General features: G+C 34.0%; 2 protein-coding genes across 2 annotated transcripts; both read right to left on the bottom strand.

The window, feature by feature from the left end:
- Positions 1-2,848: 2,848 nt before the first annotated feature.
- On the bottom strand, positions 2,849-7,093 carry LOC141838485 (methylthioribose kinase). Its single transcript, XM_074725982.1, has 6 exons — positions 6,799-7,093; positions 5,574-5,883; positions 5,053-5,227; positions 4,766-4,967; positions 3,938-4,152; positions 2,849-3,279 (listed from the first exon to the last, which is right to left on the bottom strand). The coding sequence occupies exons 1-6, from the start codon at positions 7,003-7,005 to the stop codon at positions 3,105-3,107; spliced, it is 1,284 nt and encodes a 427-aa protein (XP_074582083.1). The 5' UTR covers positions 7,006-7,093; the 3' UTR covers positions 2,849-3,104.
- A 6,868-nt stretch (positions 7,094-13,961) lies between these two features.
- On the bottom strand, positions 13,962-23,241 carry LOC141838486 (CBS domain-containing protein CBSX1, chloroplastic-like). The gene is made up of 8 exons (XM_074725983.1): positions 23,001-23,241; positions 20,477-20,564; positions 20,310-20,374; positions 17,426-17,474; positions 15,773-15,825; positions 14,504-14,619; positions 14,369-14,426; positions 13,962-14,294 (listed from the first exon to the last, which is right to left on the bottom strand). Exons 1-8 carry the CDS (start codon positions 23,187-23,189, stop codon positions 14,214-14,216), a joined length of 699 nt encoding a protein of 232 aa, XP_074582084.1. The 5' UTR covers positions 23,190-23,241; the 3' UTR covers positions 13,962-14,213.
- Positions 23,242-23,762: the final 521 nt, after the last annotated feature.

Consider the following 23,762-nt stretch of genomic DNA (forward strand, 5'->3'; position numbering starts at 1 on the left):
TGTGAGATAGCAACGACCATATGAGACCATGACGAGCATGCAAAGGCCATTGATTTTTTTTTTCAATTTTAAAAATATTATTTTTATTTTTTAATGCATATTTTTTTTTTTTCTCTTTTTTCTTTCTCCTTCGTCCTTCCTCTTTTTATTTTAATTTTGTTTATTCTTTTTATTCTTAAACATATGAAAAAAATTCTTTTAAAAATATCCTATTAAAATAAATTTAATTTAATTTAATATAAAATTACTTGATCTTAATCCTTATGTTTAGACTTTAATTAATTCTAAATTGACTTTTACTTTGATCTTAATTTTTAAAATATTAATTTAATCTAATAGTAAATATTTATAGTAATCAAATATTATAATAATATATTTTTTAAAAAATATATCGAAATCGTATTGACACGATATTATACGATATTGAAACTCGTATTATTTTGATTATAAACCAAAACTTTGATACTGTTCAAAAATTTAAACCATGATTATGATTATGAGTGTAAACTAATCGAGCCATGCTAAACTTAATTTGTTATACTTCGAATGACATGGAGATCCCTTAATTAGATCAAGGGATCCCTATGCAATATCTTGTTATACTAAAAACATTTTGAACACTGGTTTATTGAATGAGCTTAATTTCATGCAAATGATTACTGAATGCTTAAGTTGTTGCATCCCTTAAAGAAGTTAGAATTATAATAAGGGCATGTTTGGTTGGGAGTTATTGTTGATAATTTTGATTATTTATCTAAGGTTATGTTATTTAACCATATTTGGTTCAAGTAATGAATGATTCTCATATAATGGAGCATGTCTTCCATGTTAGCAAATGGGGATATAAGTCAGAATGTGATTAACTGGGAAGTGTGAGGTTTTTCATGATTCCGAGATTAACAAAAAAAAAATTCTCAAAATGATCCTTCGATTTTTTTCCTATATGCCTCACTAGTTCTCCTCTTTTGCTCTAGGCAACCATTGAGTCAACCACAAGACGTTGAGGCTCTGCGACAACACCCACAACGGTGAGGTCGCTAAGCCCAGGGTGCACGAGTGCTTCGTTTGTGGCCTCGAGTTCGCCATCTGCTAGGCCCCGGGCGACCACATGAGTCACCATCGAGTCGGCCTCGCGGTTGTCGCGAGGTTCGACACTGAGAAAAAGACCGAGGAGAAGGTGAGGGGCTAATGGTTGGGCTCCGCAAACAACGACAGTGGAAGAAGTGACACCGGTGGCTTGGAGAGGGGAAGCAGCATCGGCAAGCGCAGGTGAGGGAGCGACAACAAGCACGGAGCACGACACAATGATTTTCAATGAACTTTAGATTTCCTCAAATCTTAATTGAATTATCCCATTCATATATATATATATATATATATATATATATATATATATTAAATTTTAAAAATTATCAATTATATTTATTTATTATATATATTATCAACCTATTATTATCATTAATATTATTAATTTAATTTAATTTAATATATTTTAAAAATTAATCAAATATCAAATTGATGTAGTTGCAAAAGTGTCTAGGATTGAACTAAAGGCAATAGAGTAAATGTGAAACTAAGTTATACACTAAAATTTTTAAACAAATAAACTTTTATTGCATTATCTAATACCAAACAACATTAGATTATATTTTATTTTTCATAATTTTGATTATGTAATTATCTGGTAATCACATAATCAAGATTATGTATGATAATTTAAACCAAAAACACACCCTAGGAGGATTAAAGTTCAAATTCCAAATGAGACAAATATCTTAGAGGCCAACTTTTGAGTGTGCTTATATTGTATTTTAAATTTATATAATAGATGAATTAGAGGGAAGATCATCTACTTCTAAGATTAGTCAGGTGAAATTCAGACACTTAAAAAAGGATAACTTGATGCATAAAACTTTCATCAATACAGAGTCCCAGAGAAGAGTTTATCATACGCAACCTTACTTTGCTTTGCAAGAGACTATTTTCAAGACTCAACTCGTGCCTTCTAAATCACACGACAATAATTTTACTATTACATCAAGACTCTCCTTCAAATACATTTGGAACAATGGCTTATTGAGTGACCTTAATTTCTCTTCATGCAAACAATTACTGAATGCTAAGTTGTTTGCATCCCTAAAACTCTATCAAATGCTGCAATATGATAATATGTATAGATGGAGCAAACTTATTCTAGCTAATAATGTAATTGCTAGTCTCTTTTTCGCACATAATATTTTCCATTTTTTTAGTTGGCTCTAGATATCCAACCCTTCAGATATTGTAGTGAAAATGAGCAGAGTATAAAGATTGAAAAGTTAAGGAATCCCTTTAATGGTTAACATATCTCGGTATTTATAGGTATTCAAATTGGAAGATGCATGGAGAGATTATGACTATGATCTTTAGAAAATCATTGGTGTTTCAATTATTTATCCTAGCTTAATGACCTTAATTTTAGCCGTCTCCTTTTCTTCTACAAAAAGGTGGAATCCACCACCTCAACGGTCCTACATGGTCAGCTCTACGACCATATGTGAGAAGGTAAATCGAGAAGTTGCAGTTGACTCATGACCATTTGATTACTGTCCATTAATATTAGAAATGATGATCGTAAAAGGACCATATAGAAATAGAAATTGAGTCATATCTACTTGTGGTCAATGACTGCATGAGTTTGAAAAGCTTGAAGGGGAGAGTTTGAAGAGCTCAGAGGGGAGAGTTCGAGGAACTTAGAGTATAGAGCTCGGGGAGCTCAAAGGAGAACTCGAGAAACTAATAAGCACGAGGTGGAGAGCTCAGGAATTGAGCCCATCCTTAGCCTATCCGATGGCATCTGCTCAAAGAATAAGCGAGTAAAATACTTAAAAGATAAGGTGCATTTACATTAACTAAACATCTTATTTCTTCCCCGAAAATAAATATGCATATGGGGTTTAAAGCAGCTAAAAAAGAGGGGAAAACACTCAATTTTAAGATTAGCACACAGATTAAACACTTACCGACTCGTTCTGAAAGCATAATTTAGTTTAAGGGTTCATGGATAGATGTATCTCTGATGCAACTTCATGGCGGTTACGAGTTCCTCCAATTTTTTCAACTGCCTAGCGAGCTGAAATCTCCTCGATGACTGAAATGACTTGACTGATGCTTTCAAATTTGCGCCTTTCCTTCAGAAGTTTCTTGGCACAATCTAAGGCACGGCGCTCACAGAATGCCCTCTGGCTCTCGTCGGCAATGGATTCAAAATCTTCAACATGAGCTACTCCAACAATTCTCCTGCAACCCCAACGAACAGCTAAAGGTCAACAAAAGCATAAATTGAGAGTTCCAAAACTGAAGCCATTTTTCTGCTGAAGTTAAATTAAGAAGATTCAGATAGGCAACTAAGCATGAACATGTTTACAGTGTGATTTAATTTTCATATCGATCACAATTTCGAGAATGTGTGATATTAGTAGAGTGGATGGATGGACCATAAGTGCATCCTGCCTGAATGGCACATCACCCTGCTCGCCTTGCATGAGAAGCGGGGCAAGATAATGAAGAAAATATCACACTGCGCCCTATTGTCATCTTTAATTTAGCCAATTCATAATACTATCAATATAGTTGATTGAATATCAATAATTTCATTTTTTTTTACAAGAAGTATCATTTGATTGGTCCAAAATAAATTCAAATATATAGTTAAACTAATATTTACACCTCATAGAGCAATGCATGTCATCAACTATTATTCTTAATCTTCATTTACACAATTCTAAAGTAATACCCACGTTTAATTCAATTAGCTATGATTCTCATTTCACTAATCCAGATAAATTTTTAATATATTGGTAAACCAATATTTTGAGTTTATCACACAATTGAATGAATTGTCTACTCAAATTCTAAAATAGGCATACAACCGATTAGAGTTTCAGATGTAAAGTACCTTATCATCTTAGCAGCACCAAATCCGATGGAATCATGAAATAAATCAGTCATGTACTTCTTCTGCGCAAGGAGTTGCAATTCAGGTTTGTTAAAGATATCTGCAAGATACGCGTCACCATGCCCATCAAAGTTCTCATTCCAAAGAGCAACAAACTTCTGGTGAAAAAGATTCCAAGTTTCTTCTAGCATCTTCAAAATCCACCTCTTATATGCCTGCAAGAATGGTATTATTAATTGAGAAAAAAACTGAACTTAATAAATGATATTCCAACAATATAGTTACACTCTTGTCTGAATAGCGCAATGAGCAGCCTGCAAGGCTACAAGAAAATTGAAGTATCAGTTGAATCAGAAAAATATGTGATATTATTTGGAGGGATGAAATGGAGAGAATCAATCTCTTTAAGGCGCATTGTAGTGGTTTCACAATAATGAACACATTTTAGAATCGCCATCTTGATACTTCTCTAGATCAGACATACATAAGGTGTATTCTAACAAAGGATGATATGGGCATGAACAATTGAGGTACATATCTGTTTGCTAAATGGTTTACGGAATACAAACTGATGGTTTATCAAGTTTATTGGCATACACAAACGGAAAAAAAAAAAGAAAGTTTGAGAAAGTTCCCTTCATGCTAAAACTCCAACAGGAAGGGCCAAATTGAAACTCAAAATGAACAAATTTACTTTTTCCTCTCTTTTTTTTTTTTGATTCCAGAACAACTAATTAACTAAAAATTTTCCCAAATGCTAGAATCTAGACTCAAGAGCTTGTTCAGTTCTCCCATGCAAAAATGCAATATTGTTAACTCAGTCATTACCTCACGGTCATTGTCTTTATTAGCATGACCATCTTGAGAAAAGAAAGCCAAAATCAAGTTTCCCAAGAAAGCTCCTATATCAAATCCCATAGGCCCATAAAAAGCAAATTCAGGATCAATGACTTGGGTAGAGTCATTAGTCACCATGACAGAACCAGTATGAAGATCTCCATGAATCAAAGCTTGTGCCCTCTCGCAGAACCTACAAATGTAATTAGTACTAAGTAGAATAATTTTTTATTAAAAAAACAAAGCTGATAAAGATGAATACTGAGAAATCACAGTACATGGACTTCAGTCCAGCTACTTCAATTTTTAAGATGTCATCATCTCGAACTGCCTCAGCATCATGGTCAAGGTAAGGAGAAGTCCAATGATTATACTGAGCCACCTTATATGGGTCTGAAAAAACAACTTGCTCTGTGAGCCTGCATAGCTCTACATTCCCACAAAATTCTGCAACTGCAAAGAAAACATTGACGAGATTGTCAACAAAGAAAAGTGAAAAATTGAGAAATCTAAAAGGATGCAGAAGTAAAATGTGTTGCAATGTTATAATGCTAGATGTAATGAATATTGAGAACTTTTGCATTTTTCATTGGACATTGGAACAAATGAGAGCAATGCAATTGGGCTAATTTAAGCGTGAAGACAATCACATTATCAACAAGAACATCTTCAAAAATATGAAGATTTGAGATTACTAATGTTTTCAGATGTATAATCACAAAATTCTTGTGCGTTTGAAAAAAAAATGGTGAAATAATAGAATAGTGCTATAAATCTGTATTCATCAAATTGAATGTACCTGCTTTTCTGTGCTCTAGTGTAGAATGGTAAAGAAGTGATGTGAAAAAAAGTGTTCTTGCCATATAGTCCGACATGTGTTGAGCAAGCAATGGATATTCTATCCCAGCAATTAACCCTTTCCGCAAAATAATATGTGGAGGCTTCAAGTAGCGCATAGCAATTAAGGACATTGGCCTGTCAAAATGGTAAACTTCGGGTACATGATTTGGGCATAGGCGGCCATGGTCTTTTAAGGCTAACATCTCAAAATAGGCACGCTCCTTCGTCATAGGCCACGAAGTACCGATGCAGCGAATATAAGGAAGAGCCTGAGTCACCAAGCAAATTAGATAGATTTTGAAGTTATCTTAATTCAGCATCAAGAGCATTCAATAGATGACTCATCCATTATAATATAGGATATGGCACATAAGAGAAACAGAAGGAAATTTAAGATGTAATATCAAGATTGCCTCAAAACTAAAACAGATAACCAATAATAGAAACTGTAAATGCATTGAATGCCACACAGTGGTATAGGCAAGCATATGATTGCCACGATCAGTTTCATGTTGCAACTCCTCTTACCATAAACCAAAGATTTTAGTGTCCTGTCGGACTGTGAAGATGAGTGAATTCTACCATACCATCAGTTTAATGCATGCCTGTACTACAAAACAATAAGTTGATTGTTCTATTATTAATCCACCATACTGCACCAAATGCAATGTCAAATTCACTATATAAAAAGGCATAACAAATCATTTGAAGTCACCCCATAGGTTCTTTCATAATCCTTTCATTGCCTAAAAAACAAAAGAATAAATAGATTATCATCAATGATTAAAGCATCAATTTAGACTAGTGTGGTTTAAGAACTTAAAGGTCAAACAAACTCTGTTCATGGCGTGTACAACCCTCACAAATGAACTTGCCCTCGCCATAGCTGAATAGCAGCGCAGAACCTTTTCCATCTGGTATTTACTAGCAAAGAAAACTATTAAGCAACTATATTCTGAACGATTAAGGACAGGATGACCTTCCAAGGAAAGCTGCAATCATTCAATTGTGATCAAGGGATCGTCCCACATGAAAGGAAAAAAAAAAAAGGGGCAACTTTGAGGAAGGCAAGCTTGAAAACTTCAAAGAAAAGCCCCAAAGTTTGCGCCGTGACAATTGCCAAAGTTGGATTTGCTGAACATGAGAGAGGAAATCTTCCCCAAATCGATTCAATCGGAAAATACCTGCTTGATGACGAAGGATCCCCCTGGGCCGGTGACGATGTACACGAAGTTGAGATTGCCGTCGCCGACTTCCTTGACGGCGAGGCCCTCCAACTGTTCTCCCAACTGGACGCGGAGGGCGGGAGTGGCCTTGATGTACTCCACCAGGGACTCCTCGTCGAGAGGCCGGAACCCATCCGCCGCCGCCGCCGCCGCCATAACTTCCATAGCTTCCACGGGGAAGAGACCGGACGGAAGAGGAGGAAGCCTTAAAACCAGAAGCCGACGGGTGGACGAGAAGGGATTCGCTTTTTGCAACGGCGCTGGGACCCGACGGAAAAACCAATTATGAACCGGGTAGAGAAACTGAGAGTGTATTTATAGCCTCAACGAAGGGAAAATAGTTGCGTTGAAATTTCTCCATTTTATTTATTTTTTAAAGTTTTTATAATTATCTATTTGATCCATAAAAGAAACGGTCCATTATGTAGTTTTGACATGTAATTACATATAAATTTAATAATTATCTAATATAGTTTAATTTTTAAATATATTAAATAACAAATTTCTTCAATAATTTGCAAATTTATGTATTCAGATATATCATATTTTATAAAAAATATTTAAAATAAATTGATTATATATTTACATTCAAAATCAAAATTTTAAACAATTATCAATATATCTGAATACATTGAGAAAACATTTCAATATATAAAAATTTTAAAGTGTTTAAAAAAAATAGTGAAAGCGCAATTAAAAAAAGATAATGTAGATAAGAAAATAAATATCTCAAAAAATTAATTTAAAGAAGATAAATTAAAGACAATTTTTAAAAATATTAATATGCGGGAGAAAAGAAAGGGATAAAAATTATAAAATATTCAATATCGACGAGTCTATAAATGAAAATAAATTTTTAATAAATATTCACGATGCATTTACAATATATTATAGATTTGATTTTTTAAAAATTATTTTTAATTTAATTATTCTGTGTGAGATTTTTATTTTGGGTGAGGTGATTTCCCAATTGGCTTCATTAATTTCATTCTAAATCTTTTAGTGATTTGATAGTTCGATTTTGATTTTTTTTTTAAATTCAAGTATTCAATTTTTGTAATCCAACTAATTCTGCAGACAAAGAACCTTATAGATCGGTCACTAGATAAATAAAAGAGAAATGATACATTACATAAAAATGCAGTATGAAAATACATCATGATACACTACATTACATGGATGTGAAATCCAGATCTTATTTTTTCTATAGTGTATCAGCTGCGTTTTCATGTAGTATATCATTTGTCAATTCGAAAAGCACATATAGATCCTAATAGACATCCAATGTCACCAGTGTGATAGATATTTGAATCTTCGTTGCATGGGAAGAACCTTTTTTTTTTCATTAGATCCAGAGCTTACGCTTCAACTAATCTTGTGGTGAACGGTGAGAATCCCACGAATCGGTCACTTGGTAAATTTGAAAAAATTAATGAATCTCGAAGAACAATCCAACAGCACGATAGTTCGAGCACCGTGGACATACGATAGTGCGTGAGAATTGAACCTGCTCACCACTGTAGATTTTGATGTCCCATTAGTGCCAAAAGTCTTGGTATTAGTTATGCTTTTATTCGTCGTTATCTTCAACATTATTGACATCTTTGGTCGCTCTGCATAATTAGGTTCTGTCACTGTTTCTATAGAATAAAAAAGAGTGGAGAATAAAAAAAGACACTGAAAAAAGAGTGGAGAATAAAAAAAGTGAGAGAAAAGAAAAAAAAATAAAAAAAAAGTGAGGGAAATGAATAGGAAAAACATTTTAATAATTTTTTAAAAAAGAAATATCTTTTTTATTATTCATCTTCTTTATCATATAAATTTAAAATATAATTTATACATATTTAAAAATAAACTTCTAAAATTATTTATTTAAATTTAAAATTTCTTATTTATTCTCTAAATACTTTGTCATTTTATCATATATCGATAAGGACAAAGAGCAAACGACGTGTTAATGTAAATAAGAAGAATATAGAGAGTTTTGACTTGGTAAATAAGAAGATGTATTAATTAAAATCTTGATATTTACATATTACATCTTAACTACAATGTAGATGATTTATTAAAATATGAGTTATTACATCTCAAATGTAAAATTTTGAAATTTTGAACTCTGCGGCTTTTATACCATTCACATATTGATCCATTTCTGAAATATTTTTCTCTGAGTCATTTCTGATGGTAGTGAGAGCAATGGAAGATGTGGATAGTTATCAAAATTATCGATTTACCTCATCATTTATCCCACTATTTTTCCTTTATTAAAGGTGTGTTTAAGTTCCGGAGAAGAGGCTGTTGAATCATTTCGAAAATTGTGTATCTTGTGGGAAAATTGAGGAAGAATATTCATTGTCGATAAGAATTTAATTTGTGGAAACACAAGGATTGTTCGATTCATCATAATAGTCGACGAGCATAAAGAATAAAATCAAAAAAGAACCATTATAAGTGTTTATAATTTTTATTCGATAATTCATGCATTCAAATGAATAATTTCTCTTGTTGTTGTTGTTTCCGGTAGTTCCAGGAGTACGCAAACTGATACGGATCGTTCTCTCCGTAACCGATATTGCTCCGCTACGGTGCTAACGGATTGCAGCAATTCGTTCTAAAGATACAACGACGAACGTCTCGAAATAGTAGCACTCCAAATTCCGAAATCAGCGAACCTTCTCGTAGGTTTTTTGGACTCCGAATGTACTAGATGGGATGAATGCACAAGGAATGAGGAGAATCGATAAATTCGATGATCTTTCCAGCATGAAGAGGTTGAATGCCCTTTGGAAGAGAGGTGTGTTCTTTGGGCTGGATCGATCTGGATCGTCCAATCTGGAGGGTTGTAACCCTTCACATAGCCGACTTTAATCTCATCCATCTGATCTGAAGGGTTGTGACTCTCAGATCTCTTCTCTTGTCATCAGCCGTCGGATCTGGATCTAATGATTCATTCGATCCGACGCATCAGATCAAGTCTCATCCAAAACGGTCAGATCATAACTCTTCGCGATCCAACGCTCTAGATCACATCACAAGCGATCCATAACACTTCTTTGATCAACGGTTGCCATCCGTTCGCCCAATCAACAATCCAGTCACCTCTTCTTGCCCACGTGGATGCCACATAGGCACTATCATGTCACATGTACGCCTGACACATCATCCGAGTGCCACAAAGTGCGCATGTGCGCGCGTGGCGGGCTCACAGGTGCGAGCACTTGCTCGCCCTTGAAAAGAGAGCACCTAGTCTTTTGTGTTAACTCCATTAACACAACATCATTAATAAGGAAAGAAAACACATCAAAAATTTCTGATGTGGGACTATTCCCCATGCATTTCCTTATATATAACATTAATTAATAATTAATGTTATTCGAGCCGACTTTAAACAATTAATTTCTCATTCATCTTTAATCGGTTTTGAGCAAATTAATAGTCTAAATTTATCTACGCGAAACGTAGATTTCGATTTTGAAGTCAATTACGACTTTCATCAATTGATGACATTCCAATTTTTTCACAAAACTTTATTGATTCATTAAGACCTCAATATCCAATAGTTGTTTCATACCTAATTACATATATAAAACATGCAATTGAGGCTATTGTAAATGACATTGAAATTGTTGTTAGATAATTTTTTACTTTCAGATTGTTGTGGAAGATAAATAACAATTATTAAATTTAAAAATTGTTAACTTTAAAATTCAGACTACTTCAAATCGAAAAAGGTCAAATCGGAAATGTTAGAGCACTATTTTAACATTTAAAAAAGAATCACCTTCTCACGAAAATAATAATAAATGCACCTTTTTTTAAATTTTTATCCAAATAATAAAGTCTAGATCTCTTACTAATAAAGGTAAAAGGATTACATTGATTAATGCATATGATCTCTACTTCAATAAGAAGGATTAAACTATATTGTCAAGACAGTAATTAAGTTGCAATTACTTAATATGTAGATATTTAAATTTCAATTATTTAGGTGATGTATTAAAATTGTAAATTTTCTTCAAGTTTAGATTTTTTTTTCAAAATTTAAAAATATATATTATTCATATGATTTTTTTCTAGCGTCTTTCTTTTTTTATATATTTTATGATATATTTTTATATTATTTAATTTATTATTAAAAAATATTCTCTAACTCATAGGCAGTCACTAAGTGCCACATCACATATCATACTCGGCCTGTGATAAAAAAAATAAATAAATAAGTAGAAGTCCTTTGACAATAAAAATAAAAGGTGCATTTTTGTTTTTATCCATCTTTTATTTTAAAAATAAATAAATCCTCCACGCTTCAAAGTTTTGCAATGTTGAAGTCACATTCTCTTTCGGTGTATAGGAGACTTAAGAATGGATTCCTCATAAGTTTATAACATATGGTGTCCCTGTACTCGGGCCTCTCTTCTTCCTTTTTGTTACTTCATCCAGCTCCTGACCAAACTTGAGATCATTCATGTCAACACATGTCAGCGGGAACCAACCGACATGACCGATGCAACCCCTCCAACAATCAAGTCAACGTTAGAGTAAGAGTTAAGCTTGCGGGTGCACAAGGAAAAGAGAATTGAGAGCTAGAGAGAGAAGAAAGGTTTTTGCGTGTGAGAAAAAATCATCCCTTCACTCACCTTCACCTATCCTTATATAGCCAGAGGAGAATAGGGCCTACGTGAGCTGCCATGCAAGCCAAGAGTCGATTAGGTCGACCAAGAAGGGTCCATCGTCAAGGGGCAATGGAGGAGTCGTATGCCTAGCGTAGTCTGATCGTCAACTGTGTGCCACCTTTAGTGCAGACAACCTCGTCAAGGATGGTTATAGAACATAGGGTACAATGATCACGATTGCCATGAATGACTGGAAGTTGAGGTCGAAGAGAACAGCTCGACCAGAATGCTTCAACTCGAGTGGGCTCCTTTGGGTGAACACTAGGTCAAAAGAGTTCGTTCCAGCGGGGCTTGGAGAGAATGTTCCCGTCTTAGGATGTTTGCAGGCTGACTGATCCGAACTGGTTCCCCCGGGTACATATCTTCCCAATTAACTTGATAATAAGTGAAATCCTTAATTGAACTTTAGTTGTCCAAACCACCTTCTTCAAGATAATAATAGTCGGATGACTACCATCCTCATCAATCATGGTACTTTTCTTTCATTCCACAAGATCCTCTTCCTAATCCTCCTGCCAGCATGCCTTCCCAATCAATGTCAAGAAAATTCTTAGTTAACAAAAAAATATTTTATCGGTCAATAAAAATATAGAACATTTTGAAGAAAAATAACTTCCTCTTAAAATGATCAAAAGGGTTCATCTCTTCCCCCAAGCCCCCTCCTCGCCTTCATGAATGCTCATACATCAATCATAGATAGCAGTTGTTCTAGCTTGCCAATAGACTGATGGCCCTTGAGTGCCCTACTGGTCAACTAGTCAACAACCAATGATTCCCCACCAGTAGAGAAGGCAATTTCTGACAGAGGTTTTGATATCTAAGAGCATCCACAAATGCTCACCTCTTATTAACACTAATTTAATAATTAAAAAATAAAAAAAATAAAAAAATGTATGTGTGGAGGGCCAGCCCGGGACTGACTCACCACACTGCCACATGAACGTGTTCAATCTCTTGAATGCGTTCATGACAAGAGATATTATTAACGCCCCTATTAACAACGTTGCAGATGCTCTAACTGAAATGAAAGAGGATATAAATTTTTTAAAAATTTAATTAAATAATCAAATATAAAGATTTTGAATACGGATATGAAATGAAATATAATAAAATTATTCATACTCAATCCTAATATCTAATTAAATAATATAGATAAATCCACTAAAGTTTTCTTACCAATTAAAAAATAAATTGATAATTTTCTTCTCTTTCTCGACTTATCTTCTCGTAGTCTATAAATATTTATTCTATTTTTATTAAATTATATATATATTTTTGATATGATATTAATTTTAATATATTTTTATTGAATGATAATAGTTGGGAGGAAGGATGGGGATGAATATAATACATGAGAATGGAGATGAAAATGAGATATAAACTCTGACCCAAACTCTATTCATTGCCATTCCTACCGATCAACTACCCCCAGAAAGAGAAGAAAGAAAAAATAGTTTCTCTATATCATCATAACAAAGCCAAATAAAAAAAAATAATCAACTTTCAAAGACATTTTACACATGTTAATTTTCTTGAAATTAAAGAAATCTTAAACTACATTTTTTTTTGAACCGTTAGACGGACTAACCCATGATAGATCGACTTATCAAAAATCCATTATCTGACTGAATAGGACAGACTGACCTGCTATCCTAATAGATCCAAAAACCACTAATTCTTTTCTACAAAAAGGTGGAATCCATCACCCCCATCTATGAAAAGGTAAATCGAGAAACTATAATTAATCACGACAGAGAAGGATATTGCTCGATTTCATCAAGATTCGAACCCTTATCCTCTTCTGTAAATCTACTCTGTCATAACCAACTTAATTATGTCACAGAAAAAAAAAAAAAAAAACCTTTAATTCAAACCAATCCAAGATGGGTTACAAGTTAGATAGATCGATCAATCGATCAAAAATTTTTTTAAAATATATAGAACAAATTAAAATTTTTAAATTTAGATTGCAAATTAATCAACTCACAAGTCCATTAAGTTGCCCACTTTAATTTTGTATTTTCAAAAAAAAAAAATCTTCTCAATCTGCAAATAAACATGAATCTACCATAGGCCAATCCGCCTAGACCCATAGCCCGTGCAAATTAATCCAAATAGACCAATTTTTAAATAGATTGATAAAATTTAAATCTAACCTGCTTAAATTATTTGACGAGCAAGTCCACCTAACAGATCCAACCCAAATCGACGACTCTATTTCTTTCCCTCAAATTTAACAATACGAAGAAAAAAATATTTTGAACATTAATCATATTTTCTAACTTATTGAAGCCATTAATGGTTGATTTTAACAGATGCACTGTTTGTATACCCTACATATGTTACTTACCTAGTTCACTTTTCTATCTCCTTTTGTTCACAATAATTTTATATAAACATTCTTCTCTTCTCTTGAATACCCCTAATTACTACTAAAGCTTTTATCTATTGGGGAAAACGGGCCTTTGATCTCATGAAGGGTCTTCCAACACAATACAAATCTCTCTGCCTCACTCTACGGAAAAGATATTACATTCAAGAACCCAACTGAAGGAGAGAGTTGGAAGTTACACTTAAACATATACATTCAAGAACCCTAGGATTCACTAAACTAGTAAATCTGATCGCAAATGGTTTCTCAGCTATGGGTTACAACGTGATACCTGTTATATGATATTGTTCGTCGTGATATTTCAGATCCTAGACGGGCAAACTTCGCTCAGTTTCGCGCTTTATTCGAAGTGCTGCACTAACTACGTTCCCCCGCGTAATGATCCCAACCTTCGATTTCGAATATTATTATTATTATAACAAGTATAAATTAAATTTACAAATCTAAAACAATTTGCACGTACCAATTTACCATCGTCGTCGACAACCGGAAGTCTACGGTATTTTGTTTCAAGTAGCAGCCTGCAACCAGAATGATGAACTCTGATTAGCATTTCATTCATTCAGTTATTCAGAGATTTGGAGATATGGTTCAGAACCTTGCAGCGTCTTCAAGGTTGGTTGTTTCACTAACGACGAGAGGAGCAGGAGTCATCACGTCTCCGATAATTATACCATTAGTTTTACTCAGTAGCTTCTGGATTTCATTGAATGCCTGGAACATGAATATGCAGTCAGCATTTAGACTAAAGCTAGTTTACTTTATACATATAGAAATGAACCGATGATGTATATGATAAACCAAAAAAAACCAATATGAGAAGAAAAAGGGGAAGAGATCCTTGACTAAAAATGATGCAGTGATTCTAAACGTTAGTTATCGAATGCTGATAAAAAGGAGGTCCTACTTTGAATCAATTCCGATCTTGATATAGAAGGAGGTTCATTGCACATGATGAGATGTTGTTACAAAATGTCTAACTACTAGTGTATCATTTTTCTTGACGTGTAGGAAGAGACAAATTAATCATCTTAATCGGAGAAAGAAGCTCAATGTACAAATACACGATGCATCATGATCTGGAAAAAGTAAGGAATGTGAAAATAATGAAAAAGGCCAAAAATGCAAAGGGTGCCCATTTTGTTAAAAAGACACTCCTCTTTCAAAATTATCAAAACAGAACCCCACTCGTAATTTAATACCTAAAATATCCCTTTATACTCCATCTTAGAGCAGCTTTTACCAAGGTGGAGATACATTGTTCTAAGGGCATGAGCAGCTTTAGTACCTTGGAGCAACTTTGGTCAAAATTGTTCTAAAGTGGTGCAAGTTTAGGTCAAAGCTACTTTAAAATTGAGCACAAATGGTATTTCCGGTATCAAATTATAGATGGAGCACTATTTTAATGATTAAAGAGCGGGGCTCTTTAGGCGATATGAATAATTAGGGCGTTCTGTTTGATTTTCAGCCGAGGATAAGTTGAATAATTATTATGGCTCTTACAAAAAGGATTTTTAGAGCTTATTTTTCTCTAAACCTATCTTGCCTGCCTACCTGGCTAACGTGGCTTGCTATCCAAACAATGAAATAAATTGCCATAGTTGAGTTGTTAAAAAACCTAGATACTGTTTGCATTTTGTTGTCAAATGGTGGTAGCAAGTTACACTTTTTAGGTCTTGCATTAAATTCTTAACAATTACTAAATTAAAATTTAATGGATACAATTTTATATTAGTACATTGATGAATATTTTTTTTTTCCTTGCATAGTGACTGTATATGCATTCACATGAGCAGCATAAGTAAACAAACGTCGACTGAAGTAACATACTAACGTGAATAATCAAGACTAGTTATGAGAAACATACTTTCCATGTGCTATCAACCTCCGGAAACATGCTAGTGTCACTCCATCCACTACCTGAGTAGCAAAGAAAATTCATGTTTAGGGCAGAAATCAGTGTTCTTAAATCTTAACACTCCGCAAGAATGAAAAATATAGACAGAGGCCTAATATAGAAGTCAATTTTCTAACAACTTTTAACATAAATCAGTGACTTGATACAGAAACAAAATTTCTATTTATACCTTAAACCAAATATCAACAAAAGTTACATGATATAACAAAGGTTCGCAATCTCCAACCGTGCTAGTGTTTCGGTCTTTGATGGCGACGTTCCGATGTATGGTGCCATCAGTTGGAAGTGGGAGGAAAGAGATGAAGAAGGAAAAGAAAAAGAAAAGACAACTATATAGTTACCTCCAAAGTTTACTTTCTATTTGGAGATGTTATGATTTTGAGATTATCTTGTATGGAGACAAACTAAATCTATAAACATTTTCTCAATTTTAGCATGTCAAGGAATGTCGAGTATTGACATGAAATAAAACTTGTCAACATAATTGATTTAACATAGAAGGCATTGTTTCGGTGCCAAGTAGTATCAAATTTCGATAATTTATTGGAATAATACGTTTCAACCATTTCATCCGACATAGTATAAGATTTCAAACCATGAGTCTAACAAAGTAGCAAAAATAGGAGTACAAAGTGACAGCAAAAATATGCTATTCGAGAGTATTAAGGTTTTAGATGACATTGCAATTATCTTACTGCATGACAACTTTTATGCTATTACAGAAGAGATCAACAGATATGCTCCTAAATATGAAACCGCTTTTTCCCAAAAAAAAAAAATTATGAAACCACTTTTGCTGAAGTGAGGTCATTGTGTTGTACATGAATAATATGCTTAAAAATAAGGAAACAATAATGCCCTCTTAAAACATTAGAATATCGAATAGAGTGACTATTTGTTATTCTCATGAAATAAAAGATGACATCCATGCAAACAATGCAATTTCACTAGAACAAGGTGAGATTAAGAAAAACCTCTTGTGCACAGTAACTTTGCTAAAGTCAGTTATTATATCAAAATTCTTTCTTATGCTTTTTACATTTCGATTCAAAAGACCATAAGCCCTCACATTGATTTTTTTTCTTTCAGCATCCTGGAGAATAAAAACAATCTCATTTTTTGCGTACCCCCAGGAAAAAGTTCTTCAAATGACAATAACATAGCAATTAGCAATTATTTGAAGTCAAAATGGATATTTCTGTACCACTCAGATCCCCAACGCACATGAAATTGATAAAGTTGACGATATATCTAACTAAACCTTGAGTCTGAATAACTGAATGGCCAATGCGGCTGCACTAAATAGTCTGCATCTCAAGATAACCAAATCCTAGAGCTGCTATAACCTAACATTCGATTTGAATTTGCTTATGGAAAGTGAGGCAAAAATGACAGCATTACAGTTATCACCAAATCAGTGAATCGTATAAAAATAAATGAGTCGAGCTAATCAGAAAGCTTTTCAGAGTTTATTTAAAGAATCAACTAATCCAATAGGTTGCTAATTTGCCCATTTAAGTTCCATAGAACAAACAGATACCAGAGAGTTAAGGAGTGTACAGGAAAAAACAAAATTTTAATCACATTTAGCAGGAGCAAAACCTGAAACAGAATCCAGTGCTAATAAATCATAATCTGAAACCACACCAACCTGCAATGAGGAAAATTACCAAACGGCAGATAAGATTATATACTCCTAAAATAAAAAATCATGATTAGGGGAAGAAAAAACAATATAAGAAACATATGGACAAATAAAAGAGTGGTGTAATCACTTTGCTGCATTCAATCATAATATTAATTAAGAACATGTCAGTGCTCAGATAATCAATATTTTCAACCAACAATGGGACTCTTAATGGACATCAATATGATTGACATGATCAGATTTCAACAATATAATTCAATTCAAATTTTCCAAATTTTTATAGAAAGAATACTGTGGATGATGGAAGAATAAATAGAGCTCTGCAAATCTCATTGGAATAAGGTGTCATTTCTCCCCAACCAATGAATCTCACAATAAGGGGATGTGCTTCTTCTAGTGAAACTCATGCCTGACCCACTACCATGCAAGATTGAGTTTGGCTCTAATATCGTTTGACATAACATAGAGTCATGTGCATCAATCAACGATCTCTAAGTAGGGATGTAGTGGATTGCATACCCGCATTTTTTTGGTGATACTCAAACTTTAACCAGATTAAAATATTTGTTATTCGCACTTGGTTAAACATCCACTTCAATACTTATTCTTCTTCACAGACTCTACCCATATATGATAAACAAGTATCAAACTAGTGGGTACCTGACTTAAATGTGTATAATTTACCAGCGGTTACCCACTATTTTAAGCAATAAACCAGACCTAAATTAACTTTGCATATATAATACACCTATTTGAACTAGAACTGAACTCAATTATTATGTACTGAAGTTGATTTAAATGGATTGGTGACTATACCTGAATAAGGAAAAAAAAGAAAGGGGTCTCAAGGAGATACCAAACAATATTTTAGTTAGAATATATCACATACCAGGATAAACATTTTTATCCCAAGATAAAAGGAATAATAATAAATATTGACTAAGATAGGCTCTTTTTCAGGATAAATAAAATATTAAACAAAGACAAATCTACTTTAGGCTTTTGTTCCCAAGATAAACAGAATTATGAAAAAATACAGACTTAGATAATATAGACTTATCTATCTTTAGTGCCATAAATAAAATATTATATCTACAAAACCTTAAATCTTGAAAGCAGCTATAAACAATTTTCAGTTCAACAGACGATTAGTCTACTGTTGTAAAAACCATCAGAAATTACTCAAGGAGAAAAAAGAATGAAGACTGAGATGTTAGAGACAACAATTGATTTCAAGATAAACCAAAGGTTGTTGCTTTGATTACACAATTTGAAAAATAGGTGACTCCTGACAATGCATAATATAGGACTATATGGGGTCAACTTATCTTGTAATCAAGCTTCAAAATCTAGAGCCGTGTTAAAGTTTTAGTATTTGACTGGAACAATACTATTTCGGTATTGTGCCGATGTTTTAATGCATGGTGCTGGTAATGAATTGAAGTTGAAGAAGGAAGGAGATGAAGCATAAGGAGACATTGCTTGTGTCGAGCATGATTTTAAATCTTGTGTCATGCTAGACGAAACGGTGAAACATATCATTATCGAAACACCATACCACATAATACAAATAATGTCTCCTTTTACTTTATCTCCTTCATTCAACCTCCAATCTGTCATTAACATTGTGCATCAAGGTGTCGACATGATACTAGAACAGTATCTTTCAATACAAACACCGAAACTACGACATGACTCAAGAAGGAGAATTGAAGTTGAAGAAGGAAGGAGATGAAGCATAAGAAGAAGACATTGCATGTGTCGAGCATGATTTTAAATCTTTGTCATGCCGGACAAAATGGTTGAAACATATCATTATTGAAACTCCATACCACACAATACAAACAATGTCTCCTTTTACTTTAGCTCCTCCTTCTTTAACCTCCATTCTGTCATTGACGTCGTGCATCAGAGCATCAACAAGATACTAGAACAGTATCTTTCAATTAAACACCGAAACTACGACATGACTCGAGATTTTGAACCTTGGTGCAGAGTGATATCGAGTTTCAGTGATTTATTAGAATGATACGTTTCGACCGTTTCGCTTGGCACGGTATGAGATTTCAAACCATGCTTGTAATATTCCCTTACAATGTTTGCTAGCCTCATACGAATAAAGGTGACCAGAGAGACAAGTAAAGCTAGGGAAGCCACCAAAGAATGTTGTGATCCTTAACTTTCATCCAAGTCATAACGATCATACCCTAGCTACTTTCCATTAGACTAGCCACCATGGGACATGTTAGACAAAGCCATTAAAGTCAAAGTAGAATGACAATCACCTTCGAAATCACCCGCTCAACCTGATCTGACAAACTATCATTCTTCTTTCATGCAACTCATAATAAAATACATGTCCAATTTCTATATCACATATAAAATAAGTAGGAGAAAGAGGATGTTTTTTCAACTATCATTTGATAGGATATGAGCATACTATACTATACATCACACAAAATGGTAAAAGAACCTTCAGCTTAAGAATAATTACTATAATTAGCACAAATGTCAGCATACTCACTTCTGCATGGAAAATTACATAAAAGAACCAAGAAATCACACTTCAGTGATTTAGGAAGGTCAGTAAAGTGAAGATCTAATCAGATTTAAATGCATAATTACTGAAATTAACAATTTTTGTACCAACATATTCCGTTCTTCAAACCAATATCATGCATGAAAGATTAAACGAAAGAGTAACAATTTCTCCATACTGCTTGGAAAGTAATTCTGCGAAGGGTAGACAACACTCGCTAAAACAAGATGAGTTTCGGCAAGCAGTGAAATAAAAATATGCTCAAGAAAAGAGAAACTATAGATCACAAAAATGCATACCAACTTCCAATCATCATCAATCACAGGAAATCCTGTAATCCTGTTCTCTACTAGCATCTGCAGTGCTTTTAGTATCACATGACAAATGGATCAAGAATAAAATTAGCTCAAGTTTTATGAAGATATTAAATAAATGAATAAATACTAAGTACTAATATCAATATTACCTTCATCAACTGAAGTGTTAGGTTTCACAACATGAAGATCTTCCTTTTTGGTCATAAAATCTCCTACGGTATAAAGGCCATTGTTTTTCTGCAAATTAAGAATATATGGACAGTAACATCAAGCAGAAACAGGTTATGCAGAGATTTTTTTAAGGAAAAAAAGGGGTAAGGAGGGAAACTTGCAAATTAGTATATTGTTGTAACTTAGAATTAACTTTCGGAAATCATCAGAGAGGCTGCAAAAGAGTCCAATATATTGGACAGCAAACCATTGGACAGCAAGCCACTGCCGCCTTGGCCTAGTTTGTGTACAAGACTCTAAATGGAGCACGCTGGGCCAGAAGTGACCCATATCTCACTAAACTCTATTTAAGGTTAATTTTGTTGCAATTGTTAAGATGATTTCTAATGGGAAAAGATGGTTGTGGATTTTCTTCAGTAGGGAGTGTTCTATTGCCCAAAGGATGTCATGGGATGTGTGTCGAGCCTGTGCAGAACCAACAAAGCTTGTAGTGAGGACAGTTTTTTTAGGCAAGAGTTTATTTAGGGGAGAGCTTTTAGTTCCTGAGAAATGCCAAATTGAGGTTTTCATTGTTTTGCCATCAATATCTAGAGAAGTCCAGGGAGAATTGAGAAGTCTATCATACAAGGTGTGACCAATGTTTTATCTTATTTTTATTATATTATTGCTCTCATAAATTGAATTGGATTCTTTTCATGGAGTAGACTTGTCTCAACTCATGTTAAATTGTTCTAATTCTTCTTTGTGTTGAACAATTCTACCATGGCAGATGAAAATTCCATCACATGTTTTTGAATGCAAACTAATTCTCATTCTGAAAGCATTGGATTTGTTTGACAAATTTTAGACAACAATGTTAGAGCAATCTCCACCACCATAAAGTGATATAGAAGCCACTTGTAATTAATAAGTGATACTAGAGCCAAGGTTATTAAATCTAGGGCCAATTCATCTAAGATTTCATAGTGCATGGGACAATCCATATAGGAACGATAGGTATTTTAGTGAAAATTGAAGGTCTCTCTATTCATAAGTTTGATGGGAGATTCAATTTCTCTTTGTGGAAGTTGAGGATGCCAAACTTGTTAATGTAGCAAAAGAGTGCGATTACAATACACACTATCATGTCAAGATTGGATATGTTATATGGCGAGCAACATCATTAACCATATCTACTTAAAAGGCAGCTGCCATGGTTTTATAAATCCTCTACTTGGATAGCAAATGCAGCCACCTACATAAATTTTGATGGCAACTACATATGGCCACATATGGCATATGCAGTCCACATATACAACTTAAAAACCTTATTTGGTTCATTCAAGCCAATTTAAAATCAAGCTTATTCTTGATGCATATTGGCAGTAGGAGAATTTTTTTAGACATGTTTGATACAAGCCCAAGATCTTGAGCATGGAAGGAACTCAAAGGTGGAGGTCTAGGACCTTAAGCATAATCACCTAGAGGAGCACAACACATCTTAAGGTGGATGGACTTTGCTTCAAAGATGAGGAGGAACTGATTTCAGTCATTAGATGGTCCAAAGAAGTGTCATTATGGGGAAGCTAATGAACTTCTAAGGGTGGCGTATGATAAGCATAACCCACATCATAATAAGGTTGCAAAGAACCCTATATCGTCTGCAAACATTCTTGAGATTCATGAGATGGTCAACAAGTACAAAGCACTCAGGTGTAGTGCATCTCAACACACTAAGCAAACAAAAAAGTAGCATTAGCAAATAGGCCAACTGTACATGGACTTCACGAGGTTGAGTCAAGGATATAGATCAAATGACTTTCAATGTATGAAGTGGCGGAGTGTGTTGACAGGAGGATTTTTATCTCGAGAAGCTTTTGGTGTCTAATGAACAAAAAAAAAACTATAGTTTTTTTTTAAAAAATTGTTTCTCCATTGGTATTGAAAATGAGTCTAGGGAGGCTTAAGAGGCGGATAATACAAGGTATGAGAATGTTTGGTTTGGGTTACTATTGTTCTCATATAGTAAAGGTTAAATTTCTCCAAATCTTTTTCTATGTTTTCTCAATTCTACTACGGGGATGGTTAATTTTGTGGTAGAAGGGATTCAAACTGCATTGTAAAAACATTGGATCTGGATTTACAATCATGTTATTTGAGACAAAGGATTCTAACACAGTGTTAGGACGGTCTCCAACCCCATCAAGTGATATCGGCAGAAGGCATAATCAAATCAGAAAGATCTATTATTAATCTCGGCGGCAATGCCGTAGTAAACAAACCATGATCATGAAAAGCATAACCGCAAAATGGATTGCTTACTGCTATTTTACGCAAAATTAAACGAAGTGTAGACTCAGCTAAGAATTACACGCACTGCAACCTCAAGTATGGTGTATAATTTCTTAGAAACGAACTCCAGCTCCACGATTGACAAAGAAGCACAAGCGTACGAATCGAATCCTAAAACAACAATTCCAAAGCGAGATCCGGCACATAGAGTGAGAGAGGCGACAATCTCACCGGCAGCGAATTGGTCTTCGAGATCCCATCCCTCACCACGAAGGTGGGCGAACTGGCCGTGGAAGCGCGTCCCAAGTCAAGGAACCGACGCCGGCGTAGCGCAAGGAGGGCGGAGCGGAGGCAAACGGAGGGCCTAGTGCGGAGGGAGGGTGAAGGCCGAACAAGGATAGAGTCCAAGGCGAGCAGCATCCTTCACCCTCAGCCTCCAGATCGGATCGATCTCTCTATCAACAGGAATCTGAAAGCAGAAAGCGAAAAAGGGCAAAACAAGATGTTTCGATAGAACAGAATGTGAAAGCAGATAATCAAGCAAAAAATGGGCAGGAAAACTGTAAATACGTTGTAAATGTGTCTAGGTGACAACTTGGATGTCGTATAGGGTATATTTCTTATTTTAAAAATATTCTTTTACTAATAATAGTTAAGATACACCAGCTATTTTTATATATATATTTTTTTTATAATTTAGAAGTTTAAAATTTCGTATAAACTTTTAAAAAATAAGATAATTTTATCTTTAATTCATCTGCCAGAAATATTTAGAACAAAATTTATAAATATTTATCCCTATTAAATTTTAATTTTTATTTATTTATTTATTCTCTTAAATATTTTATTATTCTATTATACTCATGGAGATAAGGTCCACCTTCTAAACATATGACAGGTACAACAATATTATAACATATTAAAGTAAATGCTTGATTTATTTTTAAAATTATTTAATACTTGCTACAATATTATAGAAGTTACGACATTATT

This window comes from Curcuma longa, chromosome 11 (genome assembly GCF_044706935.1).
Source record: "Curcuma longa cultivar G26 ecotype Majalengka, Jawa Barat chromosome 11, ITB_CL_G26_1.1, whole genome shotgun sequence".
Taxonomy (NCBI): domain Eukaryota; kingdom Viridiplantae; phylum Streptophyta; class Magnoliopsida; order Zingiberales; family Zingiberaceae; genus Curcuma; species Curcuma longa.

What these genes read in the sequence shown, in the direction of transcription:
- LOC141838485 (XM_074725982.1), bottom strand. Translation starts at nt 7,005, where the DNA reads ATGGAAGTTATGGCGGCGGCGGCGGCGGCGGATGGGTTCCGGCCTCTC. An exon ending in ATAAAGACAATGACCGTGAG is followed by an intron (nt 4,153 to 4,765) that starts GTAATGACTGAG and finishes CCATTCTTGCAG; the next exon opens with GCATATAAGAGGTGGATTTT. An exon ending in GGTGCTGCTAAGATGATAAG is followed by an intron (nt 3,280 to 3,937) that starts GTACTTTACATC and finishes TTGGGGTTGCAG; the next exon opens with GAGAATTGTTGGAGTAGCTC.
- LOC141838486 (XM_074725983.1), bottom strand. Translation starts at nt 23,189, where the DNA reads ATGCTGCTCGCCTTGGACTCTATCCTTGTTCGGCCTTCACCCTCCCTC. An exon ending in CGAAGACCAATTCGCTGCCG is followed by an intron (nt 20,565 to 23,000) that starts GTGAGATTGTCG and finishes CTTAATTTGCAG; the next exon opens with AAAAACAATGGCCTTTATAC. An exon ending in TCGACGACGATGGTAAATTG is followed by an intron (nt 14,295 to 14,368) that starts GTACGTGCAAAT and finishes TCGAAATCGAAG; the next exon opens with GTTGGGATCATTACGCGGGG.